General features: G+C 42.2%; 4 protein-coding genes across 8 annotated transcripts; 2 read left to right on the forward strand and 2 right to left on the reverse strand.

Annotated features, from left to right (window-relative positions):
• Positions 1-222: 222 nt before the first annotated feature.
• Positions 223-7,396, forward strand: pigt (phosphatidylinositol glycan anchor biosynthesis, class T). Of its 3 annotated transcripts, none has more exons than XM_027017907.3 (12): positions 224-603; positions 944-1,124; positions 1,381-1,508; positions 1,594-1,694; positions 1,795-1,881; positions 2,151-2,238; positions 2,519-2,616; positions 2,730-2,886; positions 3,021-3,221; positions 4,015-4,180; positions 5,780-5,863; positions 6,373-7,396. In XM_027017907.3, exons 1-12 carry the CDS (start codon positions 261-263, stop codon positions 6,620-6,622), a joined length of 1,884 nt encoding a protein of 627 aa, XP_026873708.2. In that variant the 5' UTR covers positions 224-260; the 3' UTR covers positions 6,623-7,396. The 3 variants fall into 3 exon arrangements, with proteins under 3 accessions (XP_081563080.1, XP_026873708.2, XP_026873709.2); XM_027017908.3 differs by having other exon boundaries at positions 947-1,124; XM_081706954.1 differs by lacking the exon at positions 6,373-7,396 and having other exon boundaries at positions 223-603; positions 5,780-5,917.
• wfdc2 (WAP four-disulfide core domain 2) lies at positions 5,430-9,581 on the reverse strand. Of its 2 annotated transcripts, XM_027017910.3 has the most exons (5): positions 9,361-9,580; positions 8,935-9,072; positions 8,635-8,772; positions 8,283-8,425; positions 5,430-6,135 (listed from the first exon to the last, which is right to left on the reverse strand). In XM_027017910.3, exons 1-4 carry the CDS (start codon positions 9,455-9,457, stop codon positions 8,292-8,294), a joined length of 507 nt encoding a protein of 168 aa, XP_026873711.1. In that variant the 5' UTR covers positions 9,458-9,580; the 3' UTR covers positions 5,430-6,135; positions 8,283-8,291. The 2 variants fall into 2 exon arrangements, with proteins under 2 accessions (XP_026873711.1, XP_081563083.1); XM_081706957.1 differs by lacking the exon at positions 5,430-6,135 and having other exon boundaries at positions 8,078-8,425; positions 9,361-9,581.
• Positions 8,310-18,091, forward strand: haus8 (HAUS augmin like complex subunit 8). Of its 2 annotated transcripts, none has more exons than XM_081706956.1 (11): positions 8,310-8,444; positions 14,707-14,882; positions 15,087-15,148; positions 15,261-15,319; positions 15,493-15,601; positions 15,867-15,974; positions 16,064-16,158; positions 16,722-16,880; positions 17,015-17,156; positions 17,380-17,521; positions 17,613-18,091. In XM_081706956.1, exons 2-11 carry the CDS (start codon positions 14,818-14,820, stop codon positions 17,734-17,736), a joined length of 1,065 nt encoding a protein of 354 aa, XP_081563082.1. In that variant the 5' UTR covers positions 8,310-8,444; positions 14,707-14,817; the 3' UTR covers positions 17,737-18,091. The 2 variants fall into 2 exon arrangements, with proteins under 2 accessions (XP_081563082.1, XP_081563081.1); XM_081706955.1 differs by lacking the exon at positions 8,310-8,444 and adding an exon at positions 13,300-13,436.
• snx21 (sorting nexin family member 21) lies at positions 10,236-14,242 on the reverse strand. The gene is made up of 4 exons (XM_035522669.2): positions 14,099-14,242; positions 12,988-13,267; positions 12,300-12,457; positions 10,236-12,091 (listed from the first exon to the last, which is right to left on the reverse strand). Exons 2-4 carry the CDS (start codon positions 13,244-13,246, stop codon positions 11,306-11,308), a joined length of 1,203 nt encoding a protein of 400 aa, XP_035378562.1. The 5' UTR covers positions 13,247-13,267; positions 14,099-14,242; the 3' UTR covers positions 10,236-11,305.
• Positions 18,092-18,249: the final 158 nt, after the last annotated feature.

The following is an 18,249-nucleotide window of genomic DNA, read 5'->3' on the forward strand; positions in this document are numbered from 1 at the left end:
AAACTGTAAGAAATATTTTACTAATTATCTTGCCATTTTTTTGTTGATTATTGTAGCCTATTATAAAAGTTGCTGATTGCGCGATTGTTATATACTAATTTTATATATGTCGAGTTTTAAGCCCGGGGGTATCGCCTACTCTGCGCAGAATTGCGCCGTGATGAGGACCGCAAACCCGATAACTATAGTTTCTCTCTCATTGGTCAATTTTGATTACGCAAAAAGGAAGTGAGGTCCCAAGGAAAATAATCGCCCCGAAAATGGCAGCGCTCAGCCGTAAATGGGACCCGTTATTTGTTTTGGTCCTTGGTAGTTTAGTCTTTTCTTGTAAAGGTGACGTTCTTAAGACGTCAAACGATCGCACAGAATCAATTAGCGCCACCAAAATTGAAGAGAGCAGTCCACAAGCCGCGGATCTCGGTGATTTACGGCAGTCCGATGAGGCTGAGAGCAATGAAGACCGCAAAGCCTTCACACCGCCGCCCCCGAACGACCAGTTTCAGGAGGAGATGGTGATACGTCCGCTTTATTCGGGGGACATCTATGCAAGTTTCCAGTTTCGGACACAGTGGGACACGGATTTCCTGCACGACGGAAAGAAAGGTTGTCTAGTCCCACGATGTATACAATTATGAACATTTGTATTCTCTTCATTGGGCAACCGCTTGTCTAGCTGTTTATGAAAACACGCTGTATGTCTACATATTTATATGAATTCCTTTTTTGTGCCGTGTAGCAGATGAGGCCGTGGTGTGCATGTTTAATTGTCTTCATTCCAAAGACTTTATACGTCTTTAAGGTACACATTTAAAAGTATGTGGCAGAAAGATGTGGTTGCAGCCCCTCAAATGAAATATTTTTATTTGACGTGTACCACAGTGAACAAGCTACACCATCTTTTGTTAAGCTAAATAGTGATTTCTCCTCAATCATTTTCGCCTAGCAGTGTCGCACTATCGGCTTTTCCCGAAGTCTTTGGGCCAGGTGCTGTCTAAGTTCTCCGTAAGGGAGCTACACATCTCCTTTACACAGGGCTACTGGCGGACCATGCAGTGGGGACAGCCCTTCATCCCTTCACCTCCCGGCGCCGAGCTCTGGGTGTGGTTCCATCATACCGTCACAGAGTGAGTAGCAGGACCGTGGCCGTGTGAAGTTTAACAGTTAGGTTTACAGAAACATTGACAGTTCCACTACCATCTGTTTGAACTGCGAATATAACAATCAGTTAGAGTATTGATATATTTCTTAAGTCAAAGCAATACCTACAAAAGTGGACTGTTAATACTTTAGTTTGAAATGAATTTAGTAGCAGAAATTCTTAGAGCTTTAATATCACCAAGAAATACGTGATAACTACTTGTGTTCTGTTTGGTTCCCTAGTGTGGATGGGAACTGGAAAGAGCTTACTAATGTTTTGTCAGGCATCTTCTGTGCTTCTCTTAATTTCATCGACTCAACCAACACAGTGGAGCCTAGCGCCTCTTTTAAACCCCTGGGACTGGGAAATGGTACGGCCCAGTATTTCAACTAGTTATTCCCATATTGTCATGCCCCTTTGTTTCACAGTGATAATTTGTATTCTCATTCATGCAGCTACCGATCATCGTTTCCTACGCTATGCTACCCTGCCACGTGAAATCGTCTGTACGGAGAATCTGACCCCTTGGAAGAAGCTTCTTCCCTGTGGCTCCAAGGTACTGAGCATTTTGCTTTTGGTTCTCATTGATGGGTGCGGTCTGTGCAGCTGAAGCTGTTTGCATGCCAATCAAGCTTGAGCTTTCTGGTTCTGTGCAGGCTGGTCTCGCCGTGCTGATGAAGTCAGAGAAGCTGTTCCACAGCAGTTTCCATTCGCAGGCTGTGCACATCAGACCCGTTTGTAAGGTAAAGTCCCAGTGCTCCTTCTACAGAAAAGTGCAGAGCGGAGAGGAAAGAAACCTACACACCCTAAATTGTCCTTAGGAATCCAGTGCAATGTTTCACTGACAGCTTCTTTATCTTATGTGTAACTCTCCTCTCTTTTATTAAATCTCCAGGAAAACGCACAAAAAAGTGCCAAGGGAGTAATTGAGTCTCAAGGGAGTAATTGAGTCTCACAACAAGCGTACATAATCATTAGCATAAACGGTTGATTGCTTCATTACATTATTCAGGATTGGCAGTGTACGAGCACAGCATGGGAACTAAGACAGACTCTGAATGTGGTGTTTGACCTCTACACGTCTGGACAAGGAAAAAAGGGTAAGGGGAAAAAAAAAGCCATTTTCCCCTCTCCTGTTTCTTCTTAATCACAGACGCCTACCCCTGTCTTTTCCAGTGCTAGTTCTTGAGTAGCCATGCGCTGAAGATTTTAGTACTCCCTAGATGCCTAACTCAGCATATCAATTAACAAACTTGATGGGTTTAATGAGTTTAGCCTGCATATGTTAGAGTGGGGAAAACTGGAAAAGACTGGCCTATGCCAGACAATTAGAGAAGATCCTTTACAATGTTACTGTTTCCTGTGTTTCCTTTTTCACAGAGTGGTCCCTGTTCAAGATGTTCTCTCGCACCTTGACCGAGGCCTGCCCTCTAGCATCTTCAAGCAAAATCTATGTGGATGTCACAGACAACCCAGGGGTAAAGTGTAAATCTCTGTATGGTGGCTTTTTAAGGAGAAAGAACATTGAGAAGCCACTGAGAAGCTAGACAGTTTGCTGTGTGTTCATTCTGTTGTGTAATCTGCGCAACAGGGGGAGCTGTTTGACCTGAGCCCATCCAGCCCTCTCATCAGCACGGCTGTGGTGCTGGGAGACCGCCGAACATATTCGGTGTATGATCTGACCAAAAAAGAGACATTTGGCCAGCTTCGCTCACTCAATCTCCTACTGCGCTGGAAAGGGGAAAGCGGTAAACCTGGACAAATGACTTCTGCTCTCACAGTGCATCACACAGCTGTCGTCACATCACTTACTGGATTCTGTGCAAAAAAGTTTTTTTGTTGCTGTTGTTTAAGCGCACTGTTTCCTCCATGCTCTGTTCAGACGACATGCTGCGTCCCCCGCTTCATGCCGAGCGCTACGTGTCAGGCTTTGGACTGCAGAAGGGTGAGATCCACACCTGCCTCTACAATAGCCACCCATATCGGGCCTACCCCGTACTGCTGCTGGACTCACTGCCCTGGTACCTGCGGCTGTACGTCCATACCCTGACTGTTACCAGCAAGACGCGTGAGAACAAGCCAAGTACGTCCCACTGCTTCCAACCTCGTTTTGTTCCACAGAGACATTGCGATGCTAAGCTGTTGGTCCAGTGGGCCAGCCACTCACAAGCTCAGGTTATTTGATTTAGTTTCATTGCTGAGTTTTGGTCAAGTTTTGTCAGTGTGTTCCCCTTTTATTCGCTTAAGATTCTCTAATATTTATCCCATTTTATGACAATGTGATTTTTAACAAAAAGAATTATGATTATAATCTGTATAACCGGCTGCATGAAGTTCGGTAATGGGGATAAACCATTTTAAGTCGGGGTGTTCAAAAATTGCAATTTAAGCAACTGTGTGATAAGAAACTATGTTCCACATCCAGTATGTTTTCTCATATGTAAATTTGTGTCCCACATATACTGGGTTGTTTGAATTAAGTGGTTGTTAAATTATGAGATGTCTGACATGTTCCGAAAAACTCCTGCCAAATCTGACCCAACAGCTCTCACTTTTGAACGAATATTTCATGCTTTACAGCGTGACTCACAGCAACAGAAGGACACTATATTGTAGCAGATATTTTTCCATCTTGACTCGGTAATATGACTTCTTTCGATTTTAACAACCACATCTTGCATAATGTGGCAACACCCTTCCACTGGGGTTTGGGAAATCTTCCTGTTTTTGATGATGATGAGCACAACATGGGTCATAATCATTTACCAAGATTTTTTTTCATATGTAAAGCATGTTTGCTATGCATCACAAGCACTGATGAATTACGTGTTCTTTTTTTATGCTTCACTTTATTTTCCCTTCGCTCCTGTTCTAAGGTTATATTCACTACCAGCCTTCTAAAGACCGTCTGCGTCCCCATCTCCTGGAGATGCTGGTACAGTTGCCACCTCATTCTGTCACTGAAGTGACGGTGCAGTTTGAGAGAGCTCTGCTCAAATGGACAGAATACACTCCGGACCCTAACCATGGCTTCTACATTGGGTAGGATTTTTCTTCGTTCTTGCTGTTGCATTAAGCACAAGTTAACAGCTTTTGTGCAGCCTTGTTGACTCTTGTACAGTGCAGTTCCACAGGTCTCTTCTAACAAGGCTTTATTTTTATATATATATATATATATATATATATATATATATATATATAAAGCATATTTACAGGCTGAACTTCTGTTGCCAATTACTTTCAATGGAAAGTATCTAAAGCCGGTGCCAAAAGCCACTAAATGTCTCTAGATAATGTCATGCGCTAATTAGTATGTGTGTGTGACATCATCGCAATGTATTTGCATGATGCCTAGTGGGATAACAGCAAGAAAGCGGATTGTGTCGTTAATCCGATTAACGCATTTATATGCACTTCAGTAATCATAATGGAAAAACTCCTATGAGTCTTGGTGTAAACTGATTTCTGCTTTGCAGCTGCACGACAAGTTTTCAGAAAATGTAACACATGATGTAAACTTGGTCATCCTGATATGAAAATCTATATATATATATTTTTTTTACTTGTTAACTCATGCATTATGGATGGAATGCAGGCAACAAAAAATGAACAAACAACATCATGGCATGTTTTTCAAGCTAATTTGCGTTAATACCAGCTAGCAGGAATATGAGCAAGAGGTGTGTGTTTGGTTGTTTTCTACCAATACCTTCGTTCCCTATACCTAAAACACCTTGGTAGCGCATATCTTTACATTTTGAAGAAGGGGGAGTACTGCTGAATTCCAGTTTCTGTTCGAGACATTTTTCCTGGAATTGTTTCAGAATGGAAGTCGCCTACGCTCTGCTATCAACGCATATGGCAGTTCCATTGGCTAAAGGTGTATTGTATGTAGAAACCCTTTAGCAATGTTCTGCCTTCTTATTCACCTTTATAATATCAGGCTAATATTCCACACTGACCATCCAGCAGTGTGTAATGATGCAGCATATAAACATGGATTCATTGGACTCCACAATGGAGTGCAGGCTAGCGTCCAGGTCTGACTCCGTGTTTGTTTGAAATGTGTGCTTTTCATGATCCAGTCAAATGCCAGCTGATCTAAAATCATTTTACCTGTCCATCATTTTCCTCTGTTTCATTCGGAACTACCTCACATTAAGCAAAAAAAATCAGTAGTTTGAGGAGTCTGTTATATCAAAATATAGCAAAATGCCAAAGGTCGCCTGTGAGCGAGTTGATCGTGAATAGGGTGATTGGATCTAAACAGCTAAAAAGGAAAAGACAATAGTTTCTGACCACCTTCCTTTTATTTTAGAAAGCAAAGAGAAGCACAGATAGAAATGTGCCTCTCGTGCAAGGGCAGGACTGGGGATTTGTCCAAAGTCACTAGATTTTTGGAAAAGTGTTACTAAAGCCATCTAAATAAATCACTAAAGCTAGAGACAATGCTGACATTGGCAACATTGAACAGAAATGATCATTTCCCATCAAACATGAACAGAAAAATATTTTAATCTAAGAGGAGACCATGCATAACAAAACCGCTAATTCTTAGTAAACTGTACAGGAATTTTAAAAGTTGAAAGCACACTGACAAGCTTACTGAATCATCTTTTTGGATCTTAAATTATATTTTAGATCCTCTGTGATTAGTGCTCTTGTGCCAAGCATCGTCGCCATGGACACCAACAGCACTCGGGACCGACCACTGTTCAGCAGCTTGTGAGTACCTAGCTCATTTTGAAAGGCTGAATACCCAAATATAGTCACTGGATAGTCAAGACGTAAGATGAAAGGTGTTTCAAATTTACTTCATCTATTGACTTCTATCAATATCTATTCTCATGAAAATCTATCCTCATAAGGTCCATAAATCACATCCAAAAGTTAAATGAAGGTCCATAACCAATATGTTAGTGGAGTGCTCTCTTGCAGTGAACTCTTTCTTGCAAACCACACAGACCAGGCCAAAAGAAAGCTTAGATATTCATATTCTGTGGAAGAAAAAAAGACCTGAATCATTAAATCATAATTAAGTGACAAAGAGCTGTTTGATGTAGTTCAGAATTTTGTTTAGGAATATTACCAATACAGTAATGATTAAAAGAACGGTGCCAAGAACCAGTCGTGTCATGCAGACCGTGTCTCAGTAGAGTGGATGCTGAAAAGCTTCTCGTATGCTGAATTTATGGTTTTGTTCCTCTGCCGTCGCCACCCCCTTCAAATCCCAGTTTCCCCACCAAAGAAGAGTCGAGCTATTTCATGCGGGTGTACACGGAGCCTCTGCTCGTCAACTTGCCCACGCCAGACTTCAGCATGCCCTACAACGTGATCTGCCTCACCTGCACTGTGGTGGCGGTCGGCTACGGCTCCTTCTACAACCTGCTGACGCGCACTTTCCAGGTGGACGAGCCGAGCGCACCGCTGGCTAAACGCCTGGCCAACATCATCCGCCGCTTAAGGGGAGTGCCCCTACTCTGAAGCAGTGGCCCACGGGCACACCAGACCAGTGCCAGACCCATGGCACGGCGCCTCCTCAGGCAGCTAGGTGAACGTCAATGGAATGGAGACTGTGGGTGGGTGGGTGGGTGGGTGTAAGGAACCTTAAATCTTGGAAGATGCATTTGGATTAGAGGAGAACTGGTGATCAATGTTTGGGCTAAAGACCACTTGAATTAGTTACCAGGCTGAAATAATTGAAGGTTATGGGTTTGAATCTTTGCTAACACTGGTGAAAAATGAGCTGCTTTTCTTGTATTTAAAGCATAAGGGATAACTAAGTATAACCCTTTAAAAACAAAGTGAAAATGTGCTTAAGGTTCTGTCCCCGCGGCATCTGGAAGAGGTAACGGACGCAGAGTGAAATATGAAACCCTCTTGATTAATGTCATGTGGGCATGATTTAGGGATTAGTCATTCTGCCATACAGCTAGTTCACTGAACATGGAAAAGATGGAATTTCCAAAAAATTCCACATATTTTTCATTAAGGATAATGCACTGATGTTTTTGTTGATGTGAACTGGTTCTCTTTGGTTGCTAAATTAGAGCCCTTAATTGTGATCTGTTGTCTGAAGTATTGAGAACCCAAAGGTAATCTTTTGTGGTGATAACTAAAGTGCTATAAACCTATTCAATTAGTCATTCTATTCTCTAAACACTAGAGGAGTGCATGATGAAATTTTAATTTGTAACATCGGTCTTAGTGGCTGTATTTGTTCTTTCCCAGTACAATAAATTATTCCAACAGTGAGAACAGTTAATTCAGCGCTGCCTCTTCTGGCAGTCAAGTAAAGATTTGATATGTATGAATTACCAAGAACTTTTGGTTTGTACTTAGTAAAACAAAAAACAAAAACAAAAAAACACTTGAAACAAGCATAACTTTCTTGCTGGCTGTGTACGTGGACTGTACTGTGTACTAACTTAACGTCTTAAAATTAATCCCTACACAAACAGTGCGGGCTGCATACCTCAGATTTTAGGGACGGAGTCTAGCCCTGTTTTGCACCTAGTAAACATCTTTTTAGCTTTTCTTCTACGTCCACGTAACGACAGCCCGCTCCTATAATTAAGGGATACCTTGAACTCCACGGCCTCCCCCCCCAGTATTTCGTTTCGCGTGCTACGCCGTTCGGTCGGCAAGCCTCTGCTCGCGCTGCTCGCCAAGCTCCCGGAGACGTTCGACACAGAAAGCTCGCGCACCGCGAAACGTTTTGCCGCACGTATTTGCGCCTCAAAAGTGGAAGACGAGATGAATTTTACGTTTCCGCTAATCCAGCCTCCAAGACCCGTTAGCGCGAAAGACGGCGGGCACGGGTGACAGCCGAGTCGGGCCTAATGGAGCCTTCCAGCGCGGTTCTACGGCTGAGCCTTTTTTCTTTTCCTTTTTTTTCCTGCGCTGCCAAAAGAAATATAGCTCGGGGAAGCACTGGAATTTACCAAAAAAGGTAATGAGGGGTTTATTCAAGAGTTGCAAACGATCTTAAGTCCCAATGGAGTAAAAACCAACATTCCACTGAAAGGATACGTTTGTTTCTCTCTCTCTCTCTCTCTCTCTCTCTCTCTCTCTCTCTCTCTCTCTGTGTGTGTGTGTGTAACTCAAGCATATTGTATGATATACAGTCTAGTCCTTCTGCTACCTGTCTCGTTCAGCAGGGCTCACTACAGGCATGACCACATGTTGTCCGACAGCACTTCTGCTCCCCAGCACACTGGCCATCGTGGTAGCAATACTCTGCACACATCGGGGTCCCTTTGGCCTTGGAGCATCGACCAGGCTTCACTGGAAGGGAGAGAAAACAGTTAAGCTGCCCTCCTGAATGTGTTTGTGAACCATGCTATTGTTGTAATATTTCCTGAGAGAAGACACGCCCCGTTCTGCAAGTAGCCTACATGTAACTCAATTTCAATGATTCACGCAGAACACACCTCAGCCGTGCGAAAAAGCAAATCGAATGTTGTCAGATGCCGTCAGGGTTTAGAATGTCTTACCTGTGTAAGGGGCGATGCATTCATGGCCACACCCGTTATGGCAGCATTTTTCATCTTTTGGACAGTCACTGTCATTGGCACAATATTCTGCACACATCCCCGAACCCCACTTTCGACGGGGACACACGCCTGGCTTCGCTGTGACGGGACACACAAGTTTATGCAATGGGTGGCTGGTGCGTCATGGGCTAATTACTGGATGTTCGCTCTTTTTCCGATAAACGCATCTGCAGGAGAATTAAAGTCAGTCTAATCTAAGAGGGTAAAGCGAGAAAAGAGCGAGTGGTGGTGTGGTCCTACAGAAAGCAGGAGGCACGCAGACGGCTCCGCAGTCAAAGACGCAGCATTTGTGGTCCCCTGCGCAGTCATCATCGCAGACGCATCCTCGACTGGACGGCACCACTGTGAGCTTTCTCGGACAGTGGCCCACCTTGAACACTATCACAGAGAGTCTGTGTTAGCTTCGGGCAGGGCTTGTAGCTGAACTTGCACAATGGTCTGTCCACCCCCTTCACGAAACACCTTTGACTCGAGTGGAAGCTTTAAATCGCCCCGTAGGATGTATTGTATCTCATCCAACATTTCTCCCTCTGTACCATGCCATTTCGCCACATTTAACTAAACCTAATACGTCCTGGTTCGCATTTTGCAGAGCACAATAGCACTTAGACACTTTAAGTAATACAACATGATTGGGCCACAACCTACAGTTGCAGGCCTGCTCACCTGTGGAGTTGCGTCCCGGTGTCGCGCCAGCTGGGTTCGGCCATTTAATCAGACTAAGCAGAACAAAGCTAAATAGATACAGGACTTGAGTCTTCATCTCGTCCCTGACAAGTTTTCGCAGGACTGTGCTCGTTAGGATAGTGCTCCAAACACACTGCACTATAGGGGCGGAGAGAGACTAAAAGTGAATTGTCTGCCGGGTCCTTCCGCCAGCTTCTCTAAAGGTTTATATGTTAAACACGTTTACCAAATCGCCTGCTGGGTGGGCAAAGCAGTCTTTCTCTACCGTCAAATTAGGTTGCACGACTTCGTCAAACCTTTTTTTGTTGTTGTTGCAATTTTACACATGAATCTGTCAAGCCTGTTTACAGCCGAAAAGTTGTTTCGATTTGGACTTCGGATGTAAATATAAACCATAGTTGTGTATTTTATTCTTTCTTCCAAGTGTTAAAAAACACGCCACTTGCTTTAGCAAACACGGATTAAACACGGCTTTACTATGCCAAACGTCGAGGATTAGAGTATACTTAACTGGTACATTTCATAATCGAAAAGCTATTAAGCAGTCTCACTCTAAATGTAATTTTTAATAGGAACATTCCCTGTAGGGGTGGTGGTTGTTTCCATTTTGTCTGAACTCTTAACGCTCTGTGAAAGATCACTAGATATCAGAACTAATGCCTAGTGATCTTTCTCTGCACTGTTAAACATGTGGCAACATGAAATGCTGTCTGTACAGTCAATGATTCAGTCCTTTTGAAAAGAAGTTTTTTCTACATTGGTGTCCATTATCAGTGCCAGGTGAGAGAGAGAGAGAGAAAACTATTACAAATGAAGATGCATTTTTTTTCTAATCAAATCACCATCAGAAAACATCTTTAGAAAAACTTTAATATTTCACATTTTACATAAAATCTAGAAATGAGTGCTTGAAAATAGCTGAAATGGGAATAAAAACAACTGAATTCGTGTGTGTGTAGGCAGTCAAACACACACACACACAATTGAAATATGGATTTGCGAAATGATAACATTCCTTTTTAATCCCAACACCTTTTCTGGTGAGGACAGCGTAGCGCACGTCATATTTCTAAGTGAAGCGTTTGCTAACCTTATGTGACATTTGAATGCACTGGTTGTCGGTTACAACCAACCAAACACACGAGAAGCTGCAGTTAACGTTGCATTAAAAGCGGTCTTAAAAAAAAATCTTAAATGTATAGTGAAGACTATCTGAGTTTCTTCAATATTTCAAAGTTTTGATGTACATCACAAGAATGTTATTCTGAAAAAGAGGAATAAAACTTTATACAATTTTCAGCAGTTTGAGTAAGCTACCACAATTTCCATAGTTTCTCTAAATAATAAATAAAAACTAAGAATTTGTTTCATACCAAATGGAAAATAAAACATGTAGCAGCAAAAATCTTTTAATCTAACATTTTTGTAATGTAGTACAGACTGTACTTGAAATTAATATTTAGGGACAAAAGAACATCCATAAAAAACCTGTGAAATCTGTTAAAAAAATAAAACTTCTGTAACTCTCATCAACATACACACTATACACGTAACATTTTAAAATTTAATTCTTGTACTAATTTGCACACAATAAAACAATTATACAAAATAGTTCTCTTATAAGGCTGTGTTTGAAAGGTTTAGAGTATTCTCTGCACAATTTCTAAAACAAACTTGGTTGTATGTGTAGTGATATTTAAATGTCATTTAAAATGTTTTCAATTTGTGCAACACACAAATACTTAAAAAAAAATGCTGGTGAATATGAGCTGTAATTGCTTTCTACAGTGTGATTGTTCTCTGCAAATTAAGCATCATAACTAAAAGTTTAGTATTCAATCCACAGGTTCCTCCACAACACTAGATATAAGAATGCCATAAAAAACATCACAACGTCCTCAATTACCCATACCCAGCGACCGAACTATGTGACCTCCTCTCCTTTGCTCTTCGACTTGGCCTCTCCCTCGCTCTCCACCAGTGTCTCTTTGATGAGCCACTCCTTCAGGCTGGGCTGGCCACCTACGTCCACCCCCAGCTCCTGGATGTCCTGCAGGAGGGCCTCCCAGTGCCGTTTGTCCTTGGCAATCTTCCACGAGAGCCGCACATTGGTCTGCAGCAGTGGTACGAGCAGCGGGTGGAGGCGGGGCGGCTGCTGCTGCTGCTGCCTAAGGGCCTCGCGCGCCGGTGCCAACTCGCGCAGTGCACTCTCGCAGTGCTCCTGCGCCTCTGCCGGCCTCTCCAGCTCCTGGAGGCAACAGGCCAGGGCTGCCAGTGCAAACACCCAGTGGGCCCTCTGCACCGGCCGCCGGAGTGCCGGAGGCGGCGGCGCGCAGCCCAGCCTCTCCTGGAGCCGCAGGGCGTTGAGCAGCAAGCCCGTCGCCTCCTGGTGGCGGCCCACACGCAGCAGCACCTGGCCGGCGCGCAGGTCGCCCAGGTAGAAGAACTCGAGGAAGGCGGGCGCCGCGCGCAGCTCGGCCAGCGAGTGGAGGTGCCCCAGGTACTGCTCGAAGGCGCGGCTGCGCTTGCCGATGGTCTCCGCCGCAAAGTTCCGCCGCAGCTTCTTGCGTGGGAAGAACACGCCCTCCATCACCTCGGTGTAGCGGCGCCGTAGACACCCGTGTAGCCGCTCGAAGTCCGTGTAGCGGCGTGTGATGACCGCCGGGGTCTTGTCGAACGCGCCGGACAGAATCACGTGAATAGTGTAAAGCTGTTCCGGGGGGGGGGAATGACATGTGACCAGACTGTACAGCATACGAAAGCTGTGACATCAATGACCACACAGTGTATTTTGTTTTCACTAATTATGGTTTTTGGTTATCTGGCATAAACCATTTTGCATTTTACTTAGATATTACACTGACCACTCTCATAACCAAGCATCGTTAAAAGGATGACTAAAGCACGTTCCCACATACCACGTATTTGGAGTTGGCTTCTTGCACAACGCTCGCATCAGTCACTTCAAAAATGAGCTTCTCTGAAATGCAGTGAGCGTGCAGGTTTCGCCAGCTCTCCTGCAGCTGCCTGGTGAACATGTCTGAGCCCTTCAGGGAAGGCGCAGTGGGGCTTATGTCTAACAAAAACACACCCACAAAAATTAAAGGAATTGTGACACACCAAGAGAACCGAGAGTTCTCACATCTCTGAAAAGCAGAAAGAGGAAGTGCAACAGTTTTTTTTAAACATCTCTGTCTTTAAGATCTCGGTTTATCTACTGTGTTGGCTTGAGAGCATGAACCCTCAATTTGCACTATAGCTTAGAAAGACCTTTAAACAAAACAATGGTTAATACATTAGGATAACCATACATATTGGACTAATAAGAATGCATAGCAGTTTCAGGTTTCCAGGCATGTGGCCTGGAGAAACACAGCCACATTGAATTCAAATACAAGCAAGTCATATTTTTAAATGGCAAATACAATAACTGCAGAATCACTACAAGCCAAAATGCACTGCTTTCTTCCATTGAACATATTGCTTATAACAAATTAGTACTGAGCACATACAAACCTATAATTTCTATACAAGTTCATAACCATTAGTTGTTGCTGCTTTTAAGCAGTACAATAAACTCAAAGTAAGTATGTGTAAGGGTACTACCTGTGCTGCTGCATGCATTATCTAAGGACTCCCCAAAGCAGTCTGAATCGCTGTCGGGCCCAGACGCCTCGCCTGTATCTTCCGAGTCCAGGACATCCCCTTCAAAGCAGAGTGTTCCACCAAGTCTTGCGGAAACGTAGTCCGTCTCGTCCTCAAGTTCAGAGCTTTCCGGAAAGTCGTCCGGCACGTCTGCATCTGCGGCGAGCTCCCCTTCTCTGAACAGCGTGCGGCGAAGCCTGTCCAGTAGCTTGGAGGCCATTCCACGCTTCCAGGCGTAACACTGAGAAATAAAAGTTACTTTTGTTTTAGCTTTCAGTGTTCAATGTCTAAAGGACTATTTTCACCTCACCAGTAACAATGGGAATAGTCAAAGGTCTACCCTTCTGTGACACCCCACCGACCTGTGAAACCGGAGAACCGACCCGCGATTATATTTAATTCACGAAGAGGTGTGTGAAAATGGGTCTAAATAAACGAAACGGGCACCTAGAACTCAGACAGAATTTAGTTGGCTACCATTAACCACTATCGACTCCAAATTTTAGGCGACCACTGGAACATTAGCTAGCTAGCCAGCTAGATTAAATGGAGCCGGCTACACTTATGTCTCTAGGATCAGCCCATCTGTTGAATGTACATCTGACGGTTGGATTTTCCAGTTCTTTTTTTCTGTTTAAGATAGTGTTTCAACATTTAGCTATGCATCTTACACATTATCTGGAAGATTCGTTCCTTCGAGACATTTTTATTTTATTGGGTGAAAGGCTGTCGAAGAAATAGGACATCGACCAAAATATTCGATCTAGCGCTGGCCAGTTTACTGCGGTTAGCCAAACGCTAATAACATATATGCTGAATCAGCTATCTTTACAATAACATCGGTTACAAGACTGTTAGAGTAAAATAAACTTTCATTGACAACCTGGGAAGCTCCAGGAGCGAGTGTATCTACAAATGTCCAAAGCAATAGTCACCTGCTAACACTTAAGTTAGCCAGCAAGCATTTTGCTAATTTAGATGACAGAACTTCAGAAATAACAACATATTTTTTGTTTAAAGTTAATGTTACAGCTAAATAAGAGAGCGCTGAGAAATGAAATATAGATTTTACCCGATTTGAAGCTCACAGCACAATATAATCCATAGTCACGTATCTAGCTACACGACTTGCGAAGTACACAAACATGATGGACAAGTCCATTATTTAAGCTGGCTAGCTCTTCCAGGCGTGCATGAGTAACAGGATGATCGAGGATCAGCGGCTCTTCCCTTCCTGTGCGTCCGTTATTGTGTAAATTCAGATTAATGTTTTCTTTGCACGTTGCTTCTCGAACTTAATAACAACTTATTAACAGCAATAATCATATCTTTAAACAACAAATATATAATATATAAGATAATTAAAAATGATGTACGGAAAAACATTGAAACACGAAATAAAAATCGAAACGAAAACGATATTAGCGTTAAATTAAGTTTAAACATGCTTAAATTTAAGTTTAACCTAAAAAAAACAATTTCAGATAACTACACACAAATGTAGTTAATCTGGAATTTCCCGAATCGTCCTATGAAACCACTACTTATTTTTCCACGAATTCCATATTTTATTCACTTTATACCACATGTACTTTTTATTGTGCATTGTTTACATGTATCTTCTTAATAAAACTACAACCCCTTGTTTGTTGACATAATAGTCGCTTGTTTCTCTTATAGCACGTCTACATTAGAGGGCGGTAAGGCGCCTTCGGGTTGGCTTCCGTCCACAGAAGCTTCGAAGAAGGAAAGTTTGGACGGAAGGGACCCGCGAAAGGCGGCGGCTTCACGATGGCATCTAAAAAACTAACGACACTTCGTAAAGAACAGAAGTCGACTTCGGAAGACTCGCAGAAGTAAGAGTCGCTTTAATCTCGCCGGTGTATTACTGATGTGGATGCTGTTGTGGTTTTTTTTGCATTTAGCATAATAATACGTAAACTATACTTGGCCTTTGAGTCCTCACCGTCTGTAACGGGATACTGGTGTCCGGCTGTCAGGTTAACGTAGCTGCCTGCCTGGATGTGAATTCTGTAAACTCGGCTCTTTTTCCTTTTCAGTTCGACGTCTGGAAACGATGCCAGCTGTGGAAACAACAGTGGAGCTAGAAGAAAGACTAAACGTAAACCCATTCAACATTGCTCGATTTGTATAACTAGCATAGCTAAGATAGCTAGCGTAAGTGTTTTGTCGTTAAATTGACAATGTTATGTACTCTTTTTGTTTTTCTTCAGCATCTGGAACATTTGTCAAGTCACGGTATATGCTGACCGAAAGGAAGACTCTCTCAAAGGTAATGTTAGCTAAAAGATCTTTAGGCTTTTACGATCTTTTTTCTTACCAGAATGGTATATTTGCTTGCCCTTTCCTCACCATTTTCAGTCAGTACTAACACTCAGAATATCACAGTGCTGGTCGTTTTTATGAGTATTTTTAGGACCTCAGCTGAACTCTGTTTTCATTCAGAATAACATGCAGAACGAGTCTGTTCTCATGCCACTTAAGCCTGCTTCACCAAAAGTGGGTAGTGGCTGCAAACCCAGAGTTGGCACTTCAACACGACGAACAATATCGGGTCAGTCAGATCAGTACATTATCTGCAACTTTGTGCTTCTCTGTAGGCTTATAGAGAGGGGGGTGGTTTCTTGCCTGTTGTTATTTATACTGTTACAAATATTTCATGAACGTTTCTTTTTTTTTTTTTTTTTTTTTTACATCTTTTGAGTTATTTGTTAGGGTTACAAATAGTTGTACAAATTCAGTTATGTCAATCAATCACAAGCTTATGCTCAGGTTATTTATTGGATAAACTTTCAACACTGAAAATCGTCCGTTGGCAGGTGCACACAACATTTTAGAAACGTCAGGTTTTGGGAGCAGCATCTTGCAGTCAACGGCATTGGATGGTCATTGTATGCCCCCAGACTTTGATGTCTCTGTTATTAAAGGTACATCCTGAAAAACTGCATGACACTGGGATTGGAGTAACAGATTACATTAGGCCAGTGTGGCTCAAACAAGCAATATTATTTTCCAGAAAACGCAGCAGCACCACCACCACGTGCAGTGGACCCTAATACTCAGAAAAGGAATGTTTTGGATACATTCTTGCTGGCCTTCCTCACGGCTAAGGTTAGAACTGGGGCTAATCAAGATGGTAATCATAACTGACAGATTCCAGAGTCGAGACGTTTTGCAGTAGTATCGTTAAGAGGTTACCTCAACATTAAGTTAGTATTTGATAATCATTTGTTCCAGATCTAGTGGATCAAGGTCTTTAGGGGTACTTTAATATTAATAACAATCTGGTAGGTTGGAGCTGAAACTAAGAACGTCAGGTCTTCAGCTGATGGATCAGAAACTGCAAATTGGGATGCTTTGTGTATAATCAATATTTCACTATAAATCATGTGCAACCATTAAATCACTTTCACTAACTGAAATGAGTCATCAAAGTATTAATTACTTTCAAAGCCTTTATTAACTTTGTACAAATCCAGTGAGCAGAATAAACAAATGGCCAGATTGGTATAATTACACCTGTGCACCTTTTGAGATGCTTCTGTACATAAAAGGTCATGTGTATATATATATATATATATATATATATTATATATATTTTTTTAAACTTGCCTTGATTTGCCTTTGGCATGGTTTCATGTTGGGTGCTTGAACTGTGTTTATGCTTTATAAAGATTGAACATAACACTCAGAAACTGAAGGAAGAGGCAGAAAGGAATCTTCTTATAGTGATGCAGGAGGAGGACAAGTTGCGTACAACACTCGCCAGCAAGAAGCGGAAGTACCTTCTCCTTGAAAAGCAAAAACAGCTCGACGATCTGCTTGACCTGCAGGTTTCCGCTTGAGGATTTCAGAGTTTTATTTTCACAAGTCTTTGTCATGTACATGTTTTTATACTTAATGATGGCCTATTTAGTTTTATTTCTTGTTTTTTGGTGGTGGGGGTGTGTGTGTCTTCTCTCTTCAGATTGAAGCACTAACTCCTCTAGCTGAAACTGCAAAGCAGTTCACAGGGGAGTACAAGGCATTTGCCACAGCCATAGACACAACGCGGCATGAGTTACCCGTGAAAAATTTGCACATTGAAGAGGATGGAAGCAAATTTCTGGGTTAGTGACAGAGTTCTCTTTCTGTGGACAGAAATTTGCAAAAACAAACTATGGTCTTCATCCCAGCCAGTTGCAGCAGTGCGCAGGAACAAGCCTTGTTTAATATATGCATATACTATACTGTTACATGTCTATTATCAAATCTGTTGGTTACTTTTCCGTGACTTTGTTCCATCGCAGTCTGTCCAGCTCATGCTAATGATGGTATCTTTATGTTCCACAGACAAAGCCGTGGTCTGTCTAAATCAGACTCGTACTGTCTTAGAGCAGTACACCAAGGGTCTTCTCACAGACAGTGAAAGCAGTGCAGAGTGCCTTAGAGAGATGAAAAATACAGCCCATGAGATTGACCAGCAGCTGCTCAGGTACGTATTTGTGGGAAATTCAAAATCGGATGTCTCTCACAAGGTTCTGAATTTCATTAAGGCGTTTCCATTTTTTGATGATGTTTTTTAGTACGTCTTCGCATCTGTTGGAGCTGTCTTCACTTGTAAGCCGTGAAATGGTGCTGGTGCAGCAGACTTTGGAAGAAGACGAAATTGGACTTGGCACAGCGCAGAGTCTCTTCTCAGTTTCATGAGGATTTTTTTTTTTTTTTTTTTTTGGAAAATATATTAAAGCTTTGGAAATTACTGCAATATATTGTCGTCTGTCCACTTGTCATTTTTTGCAGCATTTTCAGCCATTAATAATTACTGATTTTTTCCCCCCCCCCTTCTTCTGATTGTTAATATAAGCTATTTTTTACGCTGAACTTGACTAGACAATTCCAAATGTCATTGCTGAAATCACAAACATTTAAAGACATTTAAATCTAATTAATTTTAGTATTTACTAAGTATTATTTAATCTTAAATAAGTAAAACTGCATTAAAATGTTAGAAAAACACTAATATCTAGAATATTACATTTTTCTCATGGATAATACAATTTGATGATTTAAAGTGCTGAATAAACACATTAATGAAATGTCACCAAAACAATATACCGGCTCTCATTTTTAAGTCTTTCTAAGTTACTGTATGGATCATGTTCCACGTTGCCATGCCTCGTGTGCGCCTGGTCACTGGTGCGAACCCGCCCTAGCCAATTA

The sequence above is a fragment of the Electrophorus electricus genome, chromosome 24, assembly GCF_041902795.1.
Source record: "Electrophorus electricus isolate QZ-2024a chromosome 24, ASM4190279v1, whole genome shotgun sequence".
Lineage (NCBI taxonomy): Eukaryota > Metazoa > Chordata > Actinopteri > Gymnotiformes > Gymnotidae > Electrophorus > Electrophorus electricus.

Coding starts and splice junctions, on each gene's coding strand:
- wfdc2 (XM_027017910.3), bottom strand. CDS start 9,457: ATGAAGACTCAAGTCCTGTATCTATTTAGCTTTGTTCTGCTTAGTCTG. Junction 9,073..9,360: donor ACCGGGACGCAACTCCACAG/GTGAGCAGGCCT, acceptor TCTCTGTGATAG/TGTTCAAGGTGGGCCACTGT. Junction 8,773..8,934: donor CTGCGTGCCTCCTGCTTTCT/GTAGGACCACAC, acceptor GTCCCGTCACAG/CGAAGCCAGGCGTGTGTCCC.
- pigt (XM_027017907.3), top strand. CDS start 261: ATGGCAGCGCTCAGCCGTAAATGGGACCCGTTATTTGTTTTGGTCCTT. Junction 604..943: donor CCTGCACGACGGAAAGAAAG/GTTGTCTAGTCC, acceptor ATTTTCGCCTAG/CAGTGTCGCACTATCGGCTT. Junction 1,125..1,380: donor TTCCATCATACCGTCACAGA/GTGAGTAGCAGG, acceptor TTGGTTCCCTAG/TGTGGATGGGAACTGGAAAG.
- haus8 (XM_081706956.1), top strand. CDS start 14,818: ATGGCATCTAAAAAACTAACGACACTTCGTAAAGAACAGAAGTCGACT. Junction 15,602..15,866: donor AACACGACGAACAATATCGG/GTCAGTCAGATC, acceptor GTCCGTTGGCAG/GTGCACACAACATTTTAGAA. Junction 16,159..16,721: donor TGGCCTTCCTCACGGCTAAG/GTTAGAACTGGG, acceptor TGCTTTATAAAG/ATTGAACATAACACTCAGAA.
- snx21 (XM_035522669.2), bottom strand. CDS start 13,246: ATGGCCTCCAAGCTACTGGACAGGCTTCGCCGCACGCTGTTCAGAGAA. Junction 12,458..12,987: donor TAATGCATGCAGCAGCACAG/GTAGTACCCTTA, acceptor TGTTTTTGTTAG/ACATAAGCCCCACTGCGCCT. Junction 12,092..12,299: donor AAGCCAACTCCAAATACGTG/GTATGTGGGAAC, acceptor CCCCCGGAACAG/CTTTACACTATTCACGTGAT.